General features: G+C 48.7%; 1 protein-coding gene across 2 annotated transcripts in view; it reads left to right on the forward strand.

The window, feature by feature from the left end:
- Positions 1-23,449, forward strand: part of SKI (SKI proto-oncogene) — a 120,308-nt gene that overhangs the window by 21,734 nt on the left and 75,125 nt on the right. The window contains exons 1-2 of one of the 2 annotated variants that reach the window (XM_027702151.1): positions 5,438-6,209; positions 6,320-7,241. In XM_027702151.1, the coding sequence (XP_027557952.1) occupies positions 6,330-7,241 (912 nt within the window). In that variant the 5' untranslated portion in view covers positions 5,438-6,209; positions 6,320-6,329. Of the gene's footprint in view, positions 1-5,437; positions 6,210-6,319; positions 7,242-23,449 lie in introns of those variants that run through there. The other variant, XM_027702152.1, reaches the window with a different exon arrangement.

The following is a 23,449-nucleotide window of genomic DNA, read 5'->3' on the forward strand; positions in this document are numbered from 1 at the left end:
TGCTGAGGAAGGGAATGTTGGGCCTTACTGCACGTGGGTTCCAGGTGAGGTGGGAGCTGTTTCCAGGGACAAGGAAACAGTTCCTGTTGGTGTTCCTGTCCCATCCTATGCTGGATGTGGATGCTCTGCCTTGTTTGCTCATTGCTGGCCATGTGGGAAATGAGAGATTCAGTGTTAATACAAATGACACAAAGTCTGTGCAGCCCTGGGTCCCTGCAGGCCTGTTCTGAGGGCTCCTCTGGGAATCCCAGGAGTTCCAGCTTTATTCCCCTCCCTGACTCGGACTTTTCCCAGTAAATTAACTTTTTTATTGGCGGTACCAAGCATAGTTTTTTGATTTTTTTTTCCCAATGAGGTGTTTGGCAGCATCCACTGGGACATGTAGGTACAGAGTGTGTGGGAGGGAGGGGCAGCCCTGAGCAACATACCAGGCAACTTGGGAGAAAGAATTCCAGGAGATGGAGAGCTCTTTCATGTGCTTTTAACAGCCCCTCACCCCCTGTATTTGCTAGGATGCCTGATGATTTCCTGCAAACTAAATGTGAATTTTAGGTGAGACCAACCCATGCTTGAAGCAGGTCATGTGTCTGTTACATATATTCACTGTGGAGGTTCTGTACTTTGGAAAGGTATAAAAGATACATTGTGGAGCTGGGCTGGACAGAACCAAGAATTGGGAAAGGGTTAAGAAAATATTGATGAATTCTGAATCTCTTCTTAGTGGTGAATATAGTAAAATAAAATAAGTTAGCTGAACCAAAGCCATAAAACACAGCCTGGCTGTCACTGCTGACATGTCCCAGCCACCTCAGGAGCTCTTTGCCCCTGAAAGGTGTGCTGTTGATAGCTGATTTTTCCATTAATTAAAAAAAAAACCCAGAATATTTTTGTTGACATGAGTCCATTTCTGACTTTCTCAGACAGTGAAAATTTTTGTTTAGTTCATCTTAAGTATGACCGATTCATAAAATTGTTTTTTCTTGTGACTTTTTAGATGTTTTAAATTCATGTATTTTGGTACCTATCTCAGAGAAACACATACCAAAAAAAAAAAAATGGTCTCTTTAAAAAGAAACGTTTCAAAATTTGTTATGGCCAAAAAAGATAAGTTGGTTCCCACTGGTGAAATAATTTTCTGTAAGTGGAATCTGCGTGAAATATTTCATTGAAAAAGATCACCTGACTCTCAGATGATCCTTTTCAACAGAGAGTTTGAAACCTTATTCCACAGGTTTGGGATAGTTTGGCATTCCCCAGTTTCACTGTAACTGGACTGATCAGTGAAAACGATGACCTTGATAAATGATAATCTCTAAAGGAAAAGAGGGAAGGAAATATCCTGGTCATGCAGGAATGGTTTAGTTCAGTCCCAGAAAGTCACAGTGAGGACCGAGTGTGTGTGCCCCAGCCATGGAGAAGCTGGATACTGGCTGCTCCAAGGAATGTACAGTGATGGGAGCTGCAGCAGGAATTCTGCCGTGTGGCATTCGCACCCACGCTCCCCCTCCCCTCCTCACAACCTGCACAATGGGCCCTTCCCAAACGTTCTGTCAGGGAGCTGCAATCTGCAGCACAGCCCTCGATAATCCCCAGCTCCTCCTGAGCAGGCAGGCTCTGAAAACCAGGGAGGGCTGGGGGAAATCCACTCGGAATATGCTTTTCCCATGTCTGTGTAAACACACACACAAATAACGCCCTCAGCCTGGGCAAGGTGGGGAAGGTGGGACACGGTGCCGGGGAGAGGCTCCGAGTTCTGCGAGGGAAGGCGCTGGGGAGGGAAGAGAACCGCCTGTTAAATATGGAAAATGGAGTCTGCTTTTTGTTCGGGGCCTTTGGAATCTGTGGGTGGATTGGAACTGGCAGGCAGGGAGCAAACACCCACCCACCATAGGGCTGTGTGGTTCAGAAGTTTACAAGAGTGTTTGTGTTCCAGGAGCTGTTGGCCTTGAAGCCAATGGAGAGGGGGAGGAGAAGAGGGAGAGAGTGAGAAAAACACTGTGGTGTTAGGGCCCTTCCTCGGAGATATTCTCCCCCTCTCCTTTCTCCAGCTAGAGGGCTTTGGAACTGGAGCAAGACAAACAGTTACTGGGGGAAAGATTAATGTGATTTTAAGATGTGCAGCGCTCACAGTCCGTCATGGGGAGCAGAGACCTCCGAAGGCACTGCCACCTTAATCCCACATGACAGCTCCCATCCCTGCTCCTGCCTCAGTTCCGAGGAGTCTGGGGGATGTGAGGATGGGCAAGTTTTGCTGTATTGTTCCTGCAGGATGGTTCCTGTCCCATCATGGATCTTGGTGCAGGAGCTGCCACTCTCATTGCTCACCGTCTGGGGATTGCAGAGACAGAAACTGAGGCACAGAGAGACTGAGCAACTTGCCCAAGGCAACAGGAAGTCTGTGGGAGATCTGGGAATAGACCCCAGATGTCCCGAGTTTTCTGTCTTAACCACAAGCCCATCCTTCCTGTCTTTTTGGTAGTCCCCTCTGCTTCAGGAATTCCGTTTATGAATTCCACCCATAAACAATCTGTTGCACGATCCAGTGATTTACTTGCATTAAAAAGTCATTTGGAAGAGAACATGGCACCTCTCTTAAAATGAGCTACAGCAGCTACTGCTGTCCTTTCTTTCTAAGGGATGAAGAAGAGGGAGTGAAAACTCCCAACTTCCAGAGCTGAGAAGTTTCCAAACTTCCCGCAAGCATTAGTTTGGTTCTTTAAAAGAACCAGGGACTACACAAGTGATGTTTGAGTATATCTGGCCCTTTATATTTTAGTGAATTAAAAAAAAAAGTCTGCAACTGCACTAAATCCATCTAGGGAATGATCCTGCTGCTGCTCTCCACTGTATTTGAGTGTCTTTGATGACAGTCTGGTTGACTGCCACATCCCTGCTGGAATTCACTGGGTGTCTGGTGCTTCTCCCTAAGACAAGACTGAATGGTGGGAAGGGTTTTCATTCTAATAAAACACATCCTTCAGTTTGAAAATGATGGAATGGATAGATGTCTCTCCACCATATTATCAAAGGTACCAACACATAGGTTCTGAAGAATATTATTAAAAAGTTATTCTTAACTAAAGCCTTTTAGTTAAGGTTACTCAGTGAAGAATATTCCTAGTCCTGCTTTCTCTTAATCTGGTAACTTTTTTAGCATCAGGAATCAAGAGGGACTGGATGGCCTAGACAGTTAGATCATGGCTTTAGACCCTGGTATTGTGGTAATATCTAAAAATTCCATTGTGGATCACTAAATCCATGTGCACTGTGGAAATAGAAGGGTCCTTCTTGCCACCAACGACTTTCTGTTCATTCTGTTCACAATTTGGTGAAGATTCTCCAAGTGTCTTCTTGGAGCACATGAAGACACAACTGCTGACTTGGCCCCACGTGTTTGGTTCCTGCCTTCTCTGAGCCCCTTCAATACTTCAAGGCTTGATGGCCAAGTTGGGTTTGTGAGAGTGGGTTCCTCCCTGGGGAAATGCTGGCTCATGGGCAAGATCAAAGGTCTTATGCAACTCTGACACCTTTGTCCTTTACCCTGAATTGGGATTTCAGAATATAAAAGTACAGATTAAACAGGAGAGCTCGGTGTGTTCCCTGCCCCATTACACTGACAGTGAATCACAGTGGTGGTATTTTCTATTTGCTCTCCTCCTCATTTGTCCTGATGTGTTTTCTGTCTGTTCCCCTGCCCTGGGGAACTGTTCCAGAGGAGACTGTCTGAGTGCTGGGTGTCTGTGTCACACGTTCTATAGATGAGCAGTGCTTCAAGTCACTGCTGCATTACAAACAGCACTAACAATTGTCCTGGTGTGAAAGTGCTCTCCAGCCCTTTTTGGCACATGCATCGGACAGAGCTCAGAGATAACAGCTGAAACCTTTTCACCTTGTTCCTCATGGTGGTGCTTAGCGCTGGTTGAAATGTTTGTTAGAATTCTGGGGGCGCAGCCCATGGGAAAAAGGGAGAAGCCACAGTTTTTTGCTTTGACATTTGACATTGATAGAAAGAGCATCTCACTGCTGGATAATAAATCCATAACGGACTTGGCAGTGCTGCTGGGCAGGGGTGTCGATACCAGTGGGCAGTGGGTGTCCATGCCCTGGTCAGAGGTGTCCATGCCGTGGTCAGAGGTGTCCATGTGTTGTGCCATGGTCAGAGGTGTCCGTGCCCTGGTCAGAGGTGTCTGTGCCCTGGTCAGAGGTGTCCGTGTGTCCGTGCCCTAATCAGAGGTGTCTGTGCCCTGGTCAGAGTTGTCCGTGTGTCTGTGCTCTGGTCAGAGGTGTCCGTGCCCTGGTCGGAGGTGTCCGTGTGTCCGTGCCCCGCTCTCCCGGCGCTGAGCCGGTCGGTCGGTAGAGGGAGCCCGGCCCCGGAGTGTGGCGGGGCGGGGGGGGTGCAGCCGGTGCCCCCGGACAGACCGACAGACAGAGCCGGACAGACGGGACAGACCCGCACTGACCCGGGCGGCCCCGGCGCCGCGGGCGGGGCTCGAGGAACCGACCCCGAGTGCCCGCCCCTGGCTCAGACTCCTGCAGGGCTCTGCCCACCCAGCCACGCGTGAACGAGCGTGTGACGTGTGAGAGAGAACAGGAGCACATGTGTGTGAGCAGGGGGCACATGTGTGTGAGAGCGGGGGGCACATGTGTGTGTGAGCGGGGGGCACATGTTTGAGAACATGTGTGTGAGAGCGGGGGGCACATGTGTGTAGAGCAGGGGGCACACGCGTGCCGAGCCCAGGGAAGCACACGTGTGTGGCTCGCTGTGCCCGCAGCGCTGGGTGGGCTCGGTGGCCCCGGCGCTCCCGGCCCGCGCAGTTCTCGCCCGTCCATCGCGCTCTGCCGCCCGCGATCGCGGGGTGCGCGGGGCGTGTGCCCGCAGCGGAGCGGGCAGGGCTCTGGCAGGGCTCGGGCAGGGCTCGGGCAGGGCTCACACACACGCTCCGTGCCCGTGCGAGCGCCGCTCCATTTCCACGCTGCCAGAGATCCAGCGGCGAGAGGAAAAGCCGTCGCCCTCCCGGCCCTCCTTGGCGGCGCGGCGGTCCGTGAACCCAGCAGTTTATCCTCCCTCCCTCCTCCTCCCTCCCTCGCCGGCGCCGCCGCCGGGGCCGCGCCGCGCGCCCGCCCGTGCAGCGGCTCGGCTGGGCCCGGCTCGGCTCGGCTGAGCTCGGCTCGGTTCGGCTAAGTTCGGCAGGCCTTAGCTCCGTTCGGCTAAACTCGATAGGGCTCGGCTCGGTTCGGCTCGGTTCGATTCGGCTTGGCTCGGTTCGGCCCGGCTCTGTTCTGCTCGGCTGAGCTCGGCTCTGCCCGGCACGGCTGAGCTCGGCTCGGCTCGGCTCGGCTGGACTCGGCTCGGCACATCCCGGCTGGTGTCGGCGCAGAGCGAGGGGGGAGGCGGGCGCTGTTCCTGGAAGAGCCCGGCCTGGGGAGTTGGTCACATTCTTGGCCGGGATTCAATGACTGAGGCAGACACCAACAAACAGAGGGGGGGAGGCGCAGGGCGGGAGGCTGAGCCCGCCTGCATTAGCTCAGCTCGCAGGCACTCTCAGTCACTGCTGGCGAGAGGAGCGGCGAGGATGTGCGCGCTCTCCCCGCGGCTCCCCACGGCACGCCGACAGCGCCGGCAGCACTAGGGGCAGGGAGGCGACCCCAGGGACGAGGAGCCGTCCCCGGCCGAGCAGAGGGACCCCGAGGGGCAGCGGAGCCGCTCATCGCCCGTGCGGAGCCCCCGCGGCAGCGCCGGAGAGCGGGGCCTTTCCTCCTGCGTTGTTCTCGCACAGACCGAGCCTTCTGCCGCCTCCCGCTTTCTGCTTTCCTCCCCCGCGCCTTCCTCCGGTGGATATGGACAGAAGGGGGATCACTGCAGAGAAGCAGCAGCCGCCAGAACATATTTGAGCCCCGGGTGCTCGGAGCGTGGCACAGACTTTTTGTGTTTCCGTGGGTGGTGTGTGTGTGTGTGAGTGAGTGTGTGAGTGTCGGAGGTGTGGGAGGAGGGATCGGTTTGCCTGGGGGCTGGCTGAGGGGGTGAGTGCTCGGATGAAGACCTCTTTTTGCCGTGATTCTCTGCTCCATCGGGGCAGCTTGGAGACTTGGAGGGTTTGAAATTGTAACGAACCAAGAGGAAAGAAAGAAGAGAGAGACACGCATACAAAAGGATTTATTTCCTCTCCGTTAGTGGATTGCTGAGTGGGAAGGAGAAAAAAAAAACAAGGGTGGGTTTGTTTTATTTTGTTCATATTTTTTTCCTTAAAAAAATCCCTTAAGTGGATTTGTACCAGGGTGGAAGATAACTGGGGATTTTTGTTGTTTGTTTTGGGAATAGAAACTAAAAAATGGAGACTGTAAGTAGAAGCAGCTTCCAGCCTCATCCAGGACTGCAGAAGACCTTGGAACAGTTTCATCTGAGCTCTATGAGCTCCCTGGGTGGCCCTGCTGCTTTCTCAGCACGATGGGCACAGGAGATGTACAAGAAAGACAATGGCAAAGACCCCGCGGAACCTGTACTGCATCTGCCCCCAATCCAGCCTCCTCCGGTCATGCCCGGTCCCTTCTTCATGCCCTCGGACAGATCCACAGAGAGGTGCGAGACCATCCTGGAAGGGGAAACCATCTCCTGCTTCGTGGTGGGTGGAGAGAAGCGGCTTTGCTTGCCCCAGATCCTGAACTCGGTGCTCAGGGACTTCTCCCTGCAGCAGATTAATTCGGTGTGTGATGAGCTGCATATTTACTGCTCCAGATGCACTGCTGACCAGCTGGAAATCCTCAAAGTCATGGGCATCCTGCCCTTCTCCGCTCCTTCCTGCGGGCTCATCACGAAAACTGACGCTGAGAGGCTTTGTAACGCCTTGCTTTATGGTGGCACCTATCCTCCCCACTGCAAGAAGGAATTCTCGAGCACGATTGAGCTGGAGCTCACGGAGAAGAGCTTCAAGGTGTATCATGAGTGCTTTGGGAAGTGTAAGGGACTCCTGGTGCCAGAGCTTTACAGTAACCCCAGCGCAGCCTGCATCCAGTGCTTGGACTGCAGGCTCATGTACCCACCTCACAAATTTGTGGTCCACTCTCACAAATCGCTGGAAAACAGGACTTGCCACTGGGGCTTTGACTCTGCAAACTGGAGATCCTATATCCTCCTCAGCCAGGATTATACTGGGAAAGAGGAGAAAGCTAGACTGGGCCAGCTCTTAGATGAAATGAAAGAAAAATTTGACTATAACAACAAATACAAGAGGAAAGCCCCCCGGGTAAGTGATGCCTGCAGTTTTAAAGGGGGTTGGGGGGAATTTCGGTGACATTCACCCATATACCCAATTTGTTACCAGCTGCTTTTCCGTGGAGTCATTTAGCAATTTTAATCGCGTTCTCCATTCTCCCTGCATGTGCAGTGCTCGAGATGGCACCTTTATTTCTCTGGTTGTGTTCTGAACACGGTGGTCGGAGTTTGTTTAAATTCCGTATGTGTGTTTGTATATTTTACTATATGTGGACCCTGATCTTCGAAGCCCACCACACTGCCCCGGACTTTATGTGGAAGTGCGTGATTTTTGGGTCTCAAGGGCTTCATTCAGGGGTCAAGGCAAGGAAGAAGCCAGAAAAAAGGAGCAGGTACTGATGGCTCCAGACATAAGTACCTTCACTTTTCTGATCGATTGCGTGTCGCCAGGGAGGGAGGTGGGCGCTCAATGCTCTAAACGCTCGTATGGAAATGAAATGTGGCTGTTGAGAAAATAATTGTGACAGTAATGCAGGTCACTGGTTTTCATATTAAGTATGTGGAACGTGAATGGAGAAGTCCCTGGTTTTAGAGTGTCCCCGTGGAGCCTAAATTTCCCCACCAGCCTGGCTTTTGTATATTGGATTATGCATACATCCACAAATGGCTCTGTCCAGGGCCAGCTGCAGCAGCTCCCCCAGCTTTGCCGTGCCGTGCTGAGCCAGACAGCTAAAGCACTTTTTTTTTTTAGGTGTCTCTTGTTTTTCTTTCAGTCTGAGCTGCCTTTAGATCCCAGAATCCCTGGTGTGTGGGTGGGAGGCTGCCTTGGCATCTGGCAGCGGTCCTGCTCCACGGGCAGCAGTGCCACAGGCCTTGAGGACTCACAGACACCGGGCTGTCTGTCTGGCTCCTGGCGATGGTGCAACCGGCTGGGGATGAGCAGCTCCCTCCCGCTCCTTCCCCCGTGCGAGGGGAAAGCAAACTCCTGCTGCAGGATTGCTGCCTGGATCCTGCCCCACTGCCAGAGCTTCCCCAGCTTGGCTTTGGGTTTCTGTGTCTGGAGTGGAAGGGCGATGCACAAACCTCGAAAAGACAAGCGACGTTTAAAGGCCACCTCGAATGTTCAGTAAAATTCTGAATTACCTTACCAAATACCTGTTTAAAGGGGCAGACGCACGCTCTGACTGAAGCAGAGTTTTGGTTCTAAAAAAAATGCAACAAAAAATACCCAGGCAAACGCAAGGATTTTTAACATTCCACGGCCAGCCTAGGAGGCCTAGAGAGCCCACTGGACTGGATTGAGGAGCAGAGTCCCACTCCTCCAGTCCCAGTTTCTCTCCTGCCCCCGGCTCAGTCGTTGTCCTCACCCCTCCTTTTCCTCCCCGGAGTGTCAGGACGCCGTGACAAAGCTGGGCTGTAATGAGGCACATTATCCCCGTGGCTGGAGGTGGATGTGTTTTTAATGGCTTGTCTATTCTCTGTCAGTCATGTGCCGAGATGGAATGGTGGGACAGATGAACATGGATGTGAGAGGAGAACATGGCTCTCCAAGTGGAGACATTTTTCATGTTGAGAAGGAATTTTCTAGGGTGTGCTTCATTTGGGAAGCAGAATTAAGAAATTTCCACATTCTTGCTCCCGAAGGGTCCTGTGTCCCTGGCTTGGTCGCTTCCAGAGTCTAATTAAAATGAATGTTAGTAGTGGAGTGCTTTCCTTTTTCACAAGGCTTTTTGGGTGTTCTCTTCAGTTGTGTGGTTTATCCAACACCCCAGGTGAGGTTGCAGGTGGAGAAAAAGAAAAAGATTGTTAAATCTTGCCTTTGCCTCTGTTTTTTTGGTGACCTTTTCATAGATCCCAGTTCAGAATAAGAGAAGCACCCTTCTCCCACCCTCAAAATCTACATGGAGTGCAGCACTCCTTGGAGAGGGAGTTCAACACACCTGGTAGTGAATGCCAAAAATTCTCTAAGGAAATGGTGGCCATCTATTTTTTGGAAAATTTTGCCAGAAATCCATCATCATAAAATGTTAAATCTCCTGCATAGGTTTATTTGGGAGGTGGCAAAGAGTCCGGTGGGGAAGAACAGAGGGGTGAGTGTGTGCTCAGATGATGGGATACAGAAAACAGAACATTTTATCACATCCTGGGCAGAACTGGGCTTAAGTTTCAAGGCTTCTGAACTGGCCTCAGGGCTCCTATTATTTCAGTGCAGTCCTGAGGAGACCCTGACGGCGCTGGCAGAGTTTTGTACGCTTATCCTTCCTTTTCCTGAAGTCTTTTTCCATTGGGCTCAGCCAACGGATATCATATGCTAAGGTCATTTGTGTTGTAGCAGTGCGTGCGGGTAATTACGGGCAGATTTAATCAGGCTCCAAGACTGGGAGGCTGTGGCCAGGGGCAAGGAACGGAGTAAAGTTGAGGTGCTGAGTGAGGAAATGACAGGATGGTCCCATTCTGTGTGTCTGGGTGAATTCCTGTGGGCTCTGTGAGGCCGTGGGGCTCTGGCTCTGGCTGTCTCCGGGGATGAAAGGGTGAAGCACATGTGTCTTTGTGGTGGGCTTCCTTTTTGATGTAGATCTTTGCTTTGTTCTGTTTTATACAGAGGTGTTGGTGTGCATGGTGTGCCATAAGCTGCTGTGTCAGATTTTGGGTTTTCTGCTCTCAGGAGTGGCCTTTTTGTCAGTTTTTTAAATTTCTTCCTTTCTCTGTGTGTGGACACGTTGCTTTGTGTGCTGTGTCTCCCTGGGCTCTGGTAGGATTTTGGTAGCATGGGATGCATATGACCATTTTTATGGCTGTTCAAGCAGCGGTGAGTTCTTTGACCTTTTCGTGTGTCTTCATGAGGTTTCTGTGATGAGGTCTGTAGATTTCTGCCAGCACAGCTCTGCCTTTTAAGGGTCTGACTTAAATGGAGGAGCTGGGTTGGCACAAGCCCCTGTTGCAGATTCAGCGTAGTGGCAAAACTGCCTTTTTTTCCTCTCTCTCTCTCTCTCTCTCTTTTTTTTTTTCCCTTTTTTCCTTGGTGTGGTTTTAAAGCTTTGCTACAAGGCGTAGCTTTTCCTAGATATTTCATTCCCAGTGCATATTTCTGTATGCATCGAGTATCTGCTGTGCATATCCCTCCATCTGTACTGGGAGAGGGATGTGTGCATGTCGATATCTTGTCTCTCGGTCAGCCGGGTGGGTTGAACAACTCCTGTGTTGTGCCTCAAGTGCCTGGTCTTGCCACTTGCAGAAGCTTTTGTCTGGGTCTGTGTGAAGTCAGCAAAGGATGTTAACCAAAAACTGGAGGGAGTTGTGACAACTGGAGTCCCCACTACAGCAGGAACTGCAGAGGCCTCAGTCACTTTCCTTACCTTCCTCTAAGGTTTTGATTTTTATATCCCCCCTATTCATGCTTGGATGAGTGATTGACCTGCCATAAGGTCTTCCACCTTCCTGCCACTTCCCAAAGCTCCTTCTTGTCTTGAGCCACATAATAATTTCTCCATTTGGCTTATTTTGTGTCCTTCACTGGGTTTTCCACCTTCTTGCATGCTCATGCAGAGGTTCTGCTCTGCTTTCTCTCTGGTCCTTCAGAGCCTCCCTGCACCAATGTGACTTTTACTCGTGTGGGTGTCCTGTCTCCCTACCTGTCTCTCATTTCATCCACCACTACTGGCGTGGAGCACAACCACTCCATTCTGGGGTATTTCTAGAAATCTAAAATGTGAATAACTTGACAGGGTTGCAAAACAGGGTCCTAGAAATTCCCCGTCAGTGCCAAAGCCTTTCTGTTGAGCTCAGTAGCTGGTGCTTGGTGAGTGTTTTGTTGTGGGGTAGATCTGGCCTTGGCGTGTCCCTCCCGTGTGACAGACAGCTCTGGGCTGGCTTAACATCAGGATGCTGCTCTCGCCCTGAATTAGTTCAGACAGAGCCCTGAAGGCTCTGCTGGCTGCTGTTCCCAGAGCAGGAGGGTGGGTTTGACTCTGTGTCTTTTGAGCCCCCTTCTCCCAGCCCTACCCCGAGCGCCGCTGGCCGGCACGTGGAGCTTCCCTGGCCGGTGCCAGCCACGGCAGAGCTGAGTGTGAGCAGGGCCCGGGGAGGGGGAGCTGTCCCTGCACACCCACACGGCAGCAGCGCCCCGTTCCCACGGTTCCAGTCCCAGCAGCACTTCTATGAAGGAGCTGGAAGGCAGGAGCAGCACTCTGGGTACTGACACACAAATGAGCACAGGAGGCCTCCCACTGTATTTCACAACCCGGCGCTGCCACAACACGCCGCTCGCTCAGCTGGGGAAGGTTTAGCCAGGTCAAGTGTGCAGCTCAATCAAAGGACCAAAATTGCTGCAAGTGGAAAAGCGCAGTGGAGGCGGGCTCTGGGCTTTTAGGTGCTGCCCAGGGGTTGCTGTGCTGTGCTTTATGGCCACCTGAAAGGCTGCAGGAGTAGAGCTGGGATGTGTGTCTTGTCCTAGAGCCCTGCCTCCTGGCAGTAGTAATCTTTATTTGTTAATAGGATCTGTCCTACAGTAGGTGTAGCAGAGACATTCTGAGTTTATTCACTGGCAGTGGTGGTCAGATTGCAAGATGGGTTTAATGGATTTATTCTTCTTGGTACAAAGCCACTTGATAAATATTCTTCAAAAATTTTTGCCCAAGGACTGAGGGTTCAGTTGTTTTCTGATGGAATATTGAAGTCATGTATTCTCTTACCCCATGTTCAAGAGTTATTTTAGAGATTCTCCAATAAAAATTTTCAAGTCCCTAAAGCAAAGGCGCTGATGTTTTGGGGCAGTAGTTTAGTTCAGAAGCCTTTTACAGCATAAAAGCTGAACTTCAAAAGCAATACCACGCTGAAATGAAATCCCGTGTACCCGAGGAGGTGTCAGTCTTAGAGCAAACATCAGCATTTTTTCCCGAGCGTGCAAACAGTTCTACAGATGTTGTAGGCCGAGAACAAAGCAGCAGGTACGTGCATGTGTGTTGGACAGAGAGTGTGCTGCACATGATCTAATGGTGTTGAGTCAACCACGGCTCTCTCTTGCTCCAGAACAGTTCCCGAGTTCCTCAAGTCAGTTCTCTTGCATTAGGGAGGGAATTATATGCAATCTCTGCTTTTGAAAATCACTGCCTAAGATATTTAAACCTCCGCCTCTCCCTTCATTGTCTGGGCCGTCTCACTTGCCTCTCCATGTCTGTGGTTTGGGGCTTGGCCGTGTGTTCTGCCCAAACAGTAGCGAGCTTTGAAGCCGCGTGTAAACACAGTTGATTTTTTGGATGTGTGGGGAGCCCGACACCTGGTGTGTGCCAGGCCCTGGGCCGGGTTCTCTCGGGGCTGGCTGACCCGCCGGGCTGTGTTTGCACTTGCCGAGAGGCGCGTTGGGATCCGTGTTGTCAGAGCATCTGGAGGCGTCTGCGCGAGCGTGTCCGGGCAGCGCAGCGGGCGCAGCCCTGAGCCCTCATCCTTATCTGCACCTTCCTGCAGCACTGCCGGGGCTCTGGGGCACAGCCAGGGGCTGAGCCCAGCAGGGCTCAGCTGTCTGAAGAGCTGCACTGTCCATTCGCACCGAGAACTCAGTTGTTTCCACCTACGGAGGGGTCTGGATGGACTGAGGGCTGGGGATGACTGGGGATGGAGCTCACAGTGCTGGCTCAGCTGGCCAGACTCCTTTGCTGTGACAGGAGAAACTGTCTCCATGTGTCCACTCTTAGACACAGAAGTTTTTTTAAAATTTGGTTTGATTTGCTTGTCTTGGTTTGTTTTTTTTAAAGCACACTTTGGACTTGACACTGGAATTCCCATTGAGAGTAAACTGTCATGGAGCAGTTGCTAAATCCAACAGGGGTTCTTGGAAAGAAAGTAGAGCTTAGGCAAAAGTGATTTGGACTGGATTGTGGAGAATCTATTGATAGAATCCTGTCAATTACTAGACTGATCTATTTTGGCTGAGTGGCCATAGAGCACTTAATTCAAATTGATCTTCACATACAGGAAGCATTACTTTAAAATGTAGTAATATAGCATGTTTTTGTTTTAAATCTGTCAGTTAGAGTATGTGTGTTAATGATACATTTTATTAGATAATATCTACTTTGTTTACATAAGTTTTATGAATCTGGGTAATGTGTAATATAAATTAATAAATCAGCACCATTTTTTAATGCTATTTCACTCTCTCTGTCTCGAGTATAGGCAGTTTGTGTTCTTGGAAAACAATTTCAGAGAAGCAAGTTTGCTCTGAAAAGATGTGCTCTGGTCCCTTACCTTCCCTATTTTCATTTTGTGTAGTCTTGTATGTCTTACATTTCATTGCCAGTGCAGAGATTCAGGCTCAGATCCTGACTGAGGTCACCTGCTCCTGGATCTTCTGGAACACAGGAGGTTAATCCCGGGGTTTGGGGCCGGTTCTGCAGCTCTCACTCAAGCAATCAGCCCATAGTAATTGGAACCAGTTCCCCCACAAACCACAGCACTCGTGTGTGTCTCAGGCTCCTGCCTGTGTGTTGACTGGCACCAGAGACCAGGGGCAGATTCTCAAACAGAACCTGCCAGTGTTGAAGCAAAGGGGCTTCACGGGGTTTATGGCCTGACCTGGTATTTGCAGGACTGTGCTGAGTCTGAGAACCTGCAGTTCTGCTGCTGCAGTGTTTTCATTTTGCTCATTAGCCAGGATTAATAACCAGGTTTGGTGCTCTGATCCCGGCAGATCTCACTGAATGGGGCAACAGTTTCTCCAGCTGGGAGCTGCATTCAGACTGAGAGGGTTTTGTCTGCTGGTCACTGTATACGAGACTGGCTTTGAAGGTTGTGCTACAGATCTAACAGGGTCGGTTCTTCCCTTCTTGTATTTAGGATCTGTCCATTTTTGTTTATTTTATTTTTTTTTACAGTGAGGAAATGTGTCTGAAGTCGGGATAAGGGCCAGCCTTTTCCTCTGATACAAATTCAAGGCCCATAAACTTGGCCTCAAGAGCCGTGTCAGGTGCAGTGGTTGAGCAGTGGATCTCGGTGCTGGGCAGTCCTGGCAGAGAGGGACTGGCCCCTCTCCCCTGGGATAATGGCTGTGCTTTGACTTCTGGTTGGATGAGGTGACAAAAGCACTGGCACTAATTGGAGCTCTGATCCTGTCAGAGTGTGACGGACAGACAGAGCTCTTGTGAGCCAGCGGGAATTCCCATGTGTGGAGCTCTTATCAGCTCCATCTCTGATTTGGTTGCTATCACATAAAACTGGGCTTCTCCGAGTAGTGGATGCATATTTAACACAACCTGATAAGCTGCATAGTCATATGTTCTGGGAAATGAGACAGGTCCTGCCACCCCGGTGTTAGGCAGCCTTTACTTGTTCTAACAGTCCTGTTTAAAGAGTCAGGGAGGATGAACGTGAGGCTTGAGATTGTGTGTGTGTGAAAACTGCAGCATCATTCTGTGTGCTGGAGGTAAACAGCAAAGGGGCTAATCAATAACTTGGGTTCTGGCTCTGTTGTTTATTGATTTATGGATGGTTACCTTTGCACATGCTTTGTAGAAAATGCGACTTTCATGTTTGGTTTTCTGTTGTTTTTTTCTTTTTTTTTTTTTTTTTTGGTAAAAAGAAATGGAAACAGTTTCCGTTCTGGTATGAGAATCAGTGGCACTGGGAGCACAAGGACTGCTTAGGCTTTAAGGATTAAAAGACCAGCAGCAACATTAACAAAATCAGGTCCAGCCTAGTGTTTGCCTTTTCCTCGGGAAGGTTTCAGTGAGGGATTGGGGGGACCCTGTGCTTTGTTCCTCACCCGCCTCCAGTCAGTGGTATCATTTTAGAGAATAAGGTCATTGACTTGGATTGCTCCTTGGTTTCTCAACCCTTTTCACCAGCCAGTTTGTGTAATGTCTGTCTGAAACATTGAGTAAGGGCATTGAAATAGCAGACAGGATATCAAGTGTTCGGAAGTCTGGGTTAAGTATAACAGACAGTTCTGGCTGGTGAAAGGGGAGCAGCCCCTGGAGCTCCAGCACAGCTCAGTCTCTGTGGAAACCACACACTCGGGGCTCTGCATCCCTGGCCCAGCTTCTCCCCTCGGCTCCCTCCACACCCAGATCATTAATCGTGTGTGGGTGCACCTCTTTTCTAGAGATGTCTTCCTCGTTTCTTAGTGGCACAGAATTGTATGTAATAATGTCTCTTTCTAAGGATTACATAAGTTGAAGATGATTTCTCCACTGGGAGAATTATGCAAGTTTAAACTGAAATGTATTTAGAAAGCTTTTATGTGTGTGTTTTCTGACTCGCAATGCAGAGGGTGATTTATTTGCATCCTTAATTGAACAACATCTGTTAGAGTTGGAAGAAAAACCATTTCATGTGTTTTCACTGCCATATCCTGCATTTTGATGAAGTCCTTTACCCACATTACCTGTGTTACAGGTGCTGGTTCTTCTTGCCCAGGTCCATCAGCTGGGCACTCGAGTTGGATGTTCTGGGCACTCGAGTTGGGTGTTCTGGGCTCTGCAGAATTACTGATGCACATCTGCAGTAGTGTTTTCTTTGAATTGTCAGATGTCACAGAGCCACTGGGGTTGGAGAAGACCTCCCAGACCATCGAGTCCAACCTTTGACAGATCCCCACCTTGTCAACCAGCCCAGAGCATTAAGGGCTGTATAAGAGGTCATTGCCTTTGCTACCATTAAAAAGCCTCAAATACTCCAGCAATGCTGCTCTTGGGAATCTCTGACCATTCAGTAAGGAAATTCCTGCTGCCCTTCAGCAAACCTGAGCTGGTTTGTGCCACACAGGAGGAGACAGTTCTGCAGTCGGGAGCGTTCACTGAACTGGAAGGGGCCAAAAGAACTTGTTCCCATGGGAATTGCTGTTTGTGTGGCTGTGTCCTGCCCCCCAGAACCTGCCCTCTTCCCCTTCCCGTGGGTGCCCAGGTCTGGAGGGCTGTCCCTGCATTTCCAGTGGCACAAGTGGCATTGGGATGGTCATTGTCCTTCCATCCCTCTGTAACCCCGGAGTGCTGGGACTGCACACAGGTGCTGGTTTCAGGATCCAGCTCACAAAATTAATTCTGCTGACTATTAAAAAATACAGGTTGTGCAGGGATCCTGCTGCTTCCTAAGGCAGAGGTTGCAGTAGCACCAATTAGAAGCAGTGAATTGCTTTAAATAATTAAAAACTCGGTAAGTATTAAATTTCTCTGGGTTCTATGTTATTTTGCAAGTGCCTTTAAAAAGAAAAAAAACCCCAACAAAATCCTCAAGATTGTCCACGTTTACATATTTATAGCAGTAAAATAGGTTTCATAGCTTTTATACAGAGTAATGGACTAAAAAGGCAGAAAATACACAATATTAAGGCTAAAATGTGGTTTGGTTTCGGTGACCTTTGCTGATGTAGTAGTTTTCAGATTTACACTTTCCGTTTTAGGAATTTCTCATGAAATTACATGTTAAACACGAGCTTCTGAAGCACCATCATTCCACAGCTGGAAAACTTACCTGGCTTGAAAGACAAATGTCATTCCAAAAAAAAAAAAAAAAGAAAATAAAAAAAATTGCCATTCTTAACTCTCCACTGGCAGTTTCAGTTTACTCAGTGAATTATCTCACCCATGCTGGTGTGATTTAGAAATACTCCTTTGAAATAACTGTGCTGAGAGTGGTGCTGGGAGAAGTTAATCAGACTCAGGAGCACAAAGTGCAGCATTAGGCCCCTCATTGATACTCCTTTGTTCCCGTTCAGTCACTAATAAGGAACATGCCATGCACTGAGTGCTCGCATTAATATAACCAAAGATTTAGTTTTATTTGGCTTTCTGCCCTTTTTTGCCACAACAGTGTAGTTCTTTGTAAAACCAGTGGAGCCAGATAACCTTTGGGCCACATTCAGTGGCAGACAGTGATAAAAGTGGTGTAAAGTGCTCTATTTTACTATCAGTGAATATGCAGAACTGCTGCTCAAAGGCCTTGGCCTGCAAATGAGGTGTTCCTTTTCTAACACCTTCATGTCTGCAAACATTTCTGTGAAAATCTTTTTTTATTATGGATTCATTGATCCTTTTGCCCTGTTGATTCTGGAGCAAAGATTGTGTGTAAGACTACTGAGTTCTGAGGGGGGACTTATATTTTTATTATTATATGATTTTATGGTTTTATTACATAAAGTTGTGAATACAAAGAAAAATAAATTAGTGATTTGTAGGGGAAAAGAGTTAGAGAGAGTCAGCAGTGCTGTAACTACTGTTTGCTTATATTTGTTGTATGACTTGCATTCATTACATGTAGCACTAACTTACTCATGTCTTTTAAGTAAATTTGGTCTTTTTGCAGTTTTTTAACAATTAACCCAGCCCTGATGAGGCCTGAATGAATATCATCTGCACACCTGTTTAATATTAAAGATGAGCCATTCAGTGCTTTGTGGCTTTAGCTTGAAATTCAAGTTGCTTTGAGTCATCCCTTTAGTCTTTTGTTTGGGTGGAAAAAAGGAGTGGCAGCGAAGGGCCTGCAGCTAAGAAATGAAAGAGTTGAATTAGGTTTTAGAAATGTTAGTCTTGGCATTTGGGACATTTGCATTTGTACAGATTGTCACGCTTCGCTCTCCGTGGAGTGGAGCAGCTCCAGGCTGGGGGTGACAAATGTGCCCTGTCCCAGTCACTCCAGTCACTCCAGTCACCCCACACCGGGACACGGAGCTGGGAAGGTGGCACGGACCTGGGCTGGGGGTTCTGGAGCTGGGCTGGGGGCTCTAGAGCTGCCATGGGGGCTCTGGAGCTGCCATGGGGGCTCTGGAGCTGCCATGGGGGCTCTGGAGCTGCCATGGGGGCTCTGGAGCTGGGCTGGGGGCTCTGGAGCTGGGCTGGGGGCTCTGGAGCTGCGCTGGGGGCTCTGGAGCTGCGCTGGGGGCTCTGGAGCTGTGCTGGGGGCTCTGGAGCTGTGCTGGGGGCTCTGGAGCTGCCATGGGGGCTCTGGAGCTGTGCTGGGGGCTCTGGAGCTGCACCAGGGGCTCTGGGCTCTCATCTCCACCAGCTCCCTGGCCGTGGGTCACTGCTCCACCTGTATTTCCATGCTGTGGGGCACAGCTGGCCTGTTTTTTTCCTGCCAGCAGCTCCTGGTTCTCAGAACCAGAGATCTCCACTCAAGGCAGATGGAGTCAATGGGACTGAAAGTGCTGCAGAAGAATTGCAGTGTTCTCCTGCTTTACTTGGTCTGGCTTAGTTTGTGAAGCTTCATTGGGTCAGAAGCTCCAGTGACACAGAGGGGACGGTGCATGGGGATGTTCCCAGCAGGAACATCTTCCCTGGGATCAGGGCTGGGGGTTGTGTTCCATCAGTGCACTGCTTTAGTGTGTTTATGGTGAGGGTGAACTCCTGCCATCACAGAAAAGAGACAATATTGGAAATGTCTTTGAGGTGCAGAGCCCGAGGGTCTCCCCTCAGCTCTCCTGGCCTGGATGCCATGGGATGATCCACATTGGAATGAGCAGGAGCTGATGCAGGAAAGGGGAGAACCAGGAGCTTCCCTTGGAGCCCTGAGTGCCCCCAGTGCCTCAGCTCAGGGCAGGCTGTGTTTGACTCCACTGAGCCAATGGTCCAACTTCTCAGAACGGGCCTTGGAGTGGGAATCACTTCCAGGGTACCCAGTTCTCCTCACTGGTGATAATTCAAGGGCCAAATTCTGCTGAGATTTTACAGGTGACTGTTTGAGTAATTAATGGGATTTCAGTGGAGAATTCTTATTTCTACATCTGAATTCCACTCTTACAAATTTACATGCAAATTTATAATTTAGGTTTCTAAAAAGTTTATCAAATTTGCCCTCGTTAGCTGGACTAATTTATTGGTGCAGTTTTCTCTTATTATAACTTGATTTGATTTCAGTAGAGTCACACAAAACTCCCCATATTTCTTTGTTTTCTAAGAGGGATGCTCATTCATGTGCTTGTAAAAGAGCAGCTGGATCCCATCTTGGCAGATGTGAAACCCATACATTGAAGTTGCTGTATTTTTTGTATGTGGGTTCTTTTCCTTGAAAAAATTCTCTTTTATTAATTAGACCCCCCCTCCCTTTTGAACTTTTTTGCTCTCTCAGTCAAAATCATAATTCCCTGTGACATCAGAATTAATTGCTGTAGACAGTTCGATGTCACAGAGTGAGTATTTGGTCTCAGAGAAGAGAAATACGGAGACACACAAATTCTCTTTCAGACAAATTTCTTAACTCAGAAAAGGTCGCTTGGTTTTTGTTTTCATTCTAAAAGTTTGTGAAGCCCAGCCTGGCAGGGCCATGGCCCAGAGGAGGAGTTTGCAGAAGTAGGTTCATCATTCCCAGCTCCGTGGCTCCTCTTCCTGCTGCTTGGGACACACTGGTGGTGCTGCTTTTTCTTCCTTCTTTTTTTTGGGTTGTTTTTGTTTGTTGGTTTGGTTTTCTCCCCGAGCTCCTTCTCTCGGCTCGGTGCCCGAGAGCATCTCGGGATTTCCCTTTTGCTGAATGAGCTGCTTGTTGGAGAGGGAGGAAGTAAGGTCCCTTCTGGAATAGGAGGGGGTGGAGGGTGGGGAAATGTCCTGTTTCATATGCAAAGCACACTGAACTGAAAAAAACCCCACATGAAACCCCTTTAACAAAACCAGCCATGTCACAGACTGGCAGAGCAGCTGCTGGCTTTGTTAGGCAGAATATTAATGTTTCGAAGTCTTACAGAACCTTTTAAAAATGAGATGAAGAATGAACTTTATTCTTTTTTTAAGGCAGAAGCTGAAGTAAAAAAAAATCTCCTTATCAATATCTGTGAATGGAATGTGCACTCAACTGATGTGACACCAACAAAGTCAGGAGCTGGGTGAGATGTTGTTACAATCTCAGCTCTTCTTTTGGAACCTGGAATGTAAGAGTGGCCCTGATCCTTCAGTTCTCTTAAATTATTGCAGTGGTGAAAGAACTCTCACTGAAAAAGCTGATTATTAAGAGGAACAACTCCTGGAACTGGCCTTTTTTACAGTGTGGGGAAGTTGTGTTCTTGACTCTGAGTCCTCACCCGTTTAAAAAAATCACCAGCTGACATCCTTGGAGCAGAACTTCTGCCAGGCTGGTCTCATCCTGCACCCTTTGGGTCATTTGGGAATGACAGAGCTGGCAGATGGTTGCACCTTTTCCCTGACTGGATGATCTGAGAGTCAAAGCGTTTCTTCCCTGCTACAGGTCTGAAAGTTTGCTCAAACCTTCCCTTAAATCCACACCAAGTTCAGTGGCAGAGAGGGGCAGGCATGGATAATTTTTTCTGCTACAGTTATAGAAATTTCTGCAGTTATAGAAAGGAAGGTATTTGGGTTTTTCGAGTAGAAACGGATTCTCTTGGATGTAAACCCATTTCTGAGAGTTCCTGGGAGCTGTGCAGGTGAGCAGACTGATCACAGGTTAAACATGGCTGGAAAACCTTTGCTGTAGCTCTGAATATTCCTGGGGGAACAGTGGCTGACTGCAGTGGGTTCTGTTCTGGTGTTCCTCACCAGAACATGCTGAAAATTCCTGTTTCATTCAGAAATTTGTGTTGCCTTTTCTTATTACCCTTAGTTTATGTTGCTGAGCTGCCTCCTGCACAAGGAAGTGCTTGTGTAATGCCCAAGCCATTCCCATTCCTCACTGAATGATATGCAAATCTAGTCCATTAAGCAGGGGGGATTTAATTAGCAGTTTAAGTTCATGTGTGAAGTGTCTTGCCTTAATTACTTAACAGTTTTGTTGCAAATTTGCTAAGGTTTTTTTTTTTTTCCCACAGAACTATCAAAACTGTGATTTTATTTATTTATTTATTTTATTTTTTTGGTAGCATTTTCAAATACTGAGCATTGTCCAGTGCATTTAACCTTTGTATGTGTGTGTCCCTCTCTTTATACAGCTCTTTTCAAGACTGGGGAGACAAAGCAAAACTGTGGTCATTGTCTCAGAGTAGAACAATACATTAAGGAAAAAACCAAAGGAATTTTGGAGTGAAAGGCCATTTATTTGTTGTTTTTTAGCCAGATGACAGCACTGTGGCAGAATCTGTGTAAAGGCCCCAATATGGTTGTCATGATTATAATAAATGGTGGCTTTTATTTCATGTTCTGTCTGGCCAAGGTGCTTTTCTCTGTCAGTCTGTGGCTGAGCCAGGGGCTTGCAGTGACAGAAGTAACTCAATATTAACACAAACATGATTTTTTTGTGCTGATGTCCAACTGGGTGGGTTTTCATCTCCCATCTCCTCCTTTGGACTCTCTGAGCACATGGGGGTGGCACCACTGAATGTGGGGATGAGCAGATCCCTGCTGGTCTCAGTTCTTTCAGAAGGCCCAGCAGTGTGTGCTCAGTGATCCCACAGCTCCATAAAGGGTCTCAGGCTCCTTACAGCCAACCTCGTTCCTGGAGTCTGGAGATGACACCCCAGGCACCCTGGGGAAGCTGGGAAGGAGGGAGCTGGCTGGCAGGATGATGCTGAGTGGGATTTGCCCAGAGGAGCCCTCAGGAGCACGTGTGCTCTCTGTGGCTTCAGCAGAGGCCCCTGAGGGTGGGGGTGCTGTGGTTTTATGGTGGGAGGGTTTGATTGCTGTGGATGGAGCCTCCTGAACCCTGATCCACGGGAGAGCCCTTCTGGGGTGGACTGGCAGTGTCCATCTGTCAGTGTCCCGTGGCAATGCTGACTGGGGTTCCTTGTGGTGCCCCCTGGCACACATCCCCTCGTGATGTGCAGGCATGGGGAGAGGCTGGGAAAAACAACACCAGCTCCCAGAACAGTGATCCCCAGGTGTACAGGTGTGATGGCTTTGAAGGAGCTGTTCCTTAGGATCTTACAGAACTGTTTCATTTCCCATCAGCACAGTGGGAAGTTTTGCTTATTTGTTTTCCACAAGGCACAAACCGCCTTTGACTTTTGTGTGGTGTAGCAGTGACATCCTTCAGTTTAAAGCTTTCAGGCTTGAAAACGGGGCAGGGGTTTGAGGCACAAGGACAGGAAAGCAATGCATTAGTTCTAGTGGCTGGTTCTCACATCTGGGCATCCTGGGGAGGACAGATTGTAAATAATTCAGGGCCCAGATTGAATTGTCTGCAGCAGCAGCGTTGTTACAATCCCTTTGGTCAGCAGACACCCAGTCTGGGCAAAAGGCTGGGATGCTCATGTTTCTTGCAGGTCCTGAGGTTAAAGGATCCTGTTTAAAGATTTACTGTAGCCCCTGATGATGGGAAATTCACCCTATTAATAATTCCTTTGATGAAAACAGAAGAAACGTGTCTGAACTCCTCCTCTCATTTATCTGCTCGTTGTAAATCGCTTTTGTGAAACAAAGCGGTGTTAGAAAGAATGAAAATACTGAATAAAGAATAAAAATACTGCCCTTCTTCCAAGCAGGCACTGAAATGCAAAGTTACCTCCCCCACCCCAACCCCAGTACTAGTGGAAATGTCGCAGAATGCTGGAATACAAAGTACTTCTCCCTCTCCATGGACTTGCAGTGCATTTTATATCAGCCTGTTCAGGTCTTACCTCCTGAGCACAGTGGAAGGGGCTCAAGAAAGCAAAAGTTATCAAAAAACATGGGGTGGCCTGACCTGTTTGGTTTCCAAACAGAAGTGAAAAATGCTGGGACTCAGAATTTTCATGTTGCTTTTAAAATTTCATACGACTTCTAAAAATGTGATAATATAAAACATCCACTTTTAGCTGGATGTGTTCACTCTTCAGTTTTTGTGTGCTTTTCCACGCTGTGTTCTGGGGGCGTTTTCTGCGAATTTATTGTTATTATTATTAATCTTATTAAGATCCTGCCTCGGCGCCGGCATATTTTTAAAGAGAATTTCTTTCCAGTTCAGCCAGGGCAGCCCCTTTTGTTGAACCTCCTTTTGGATGGTGTTCCCATGTGCTGCAAAGGCGCTGACACATGACCTCGTTACACATAGAAAATCCTAAATGTCCTGCCCCTTGCCAAACCTATCACAAAACTACCCATCACCCCCTTTTCAGGATCCCAGATGGTAAATAGCAGCAGGAGGTGAAAGGGGAGCTTTGTCTCCATTCTGAGGCCTGTTTTAAGTATTCTGTGTCTGTCTGTATCCCTCTGCTTTTCCCACTCTGCCCATAAATTAGCAAGCCAGCTTTCCTGACAAGGGAAGACAAAATGTCCATAAGCTGCAGTAACATCACCTACTCAAGAGGACGTTTTTGAACAGTTTCATTTATTTGATTGTGAGCTCTTCCTTTGGGCAGAACTTCTGCCTGCCCTGCTCGCTGCAGCTCTTCCCAAA

This window comes from Neopelma chrysocephalum, unplaced genomic scaffold (genome assembly GCF_003984885.1).
Source record: "Neopelma chrysocephalum unplaced genomic scaffold, ASM398488v2 Primary Assembly neopelma1_180, whole genome shotgun sequence".
NCBI lineage: Eukaryota > Metazoa > Chordata > Aves > Passeriformes > Pipridae > Neopelma > Neopelma chrysocephalum.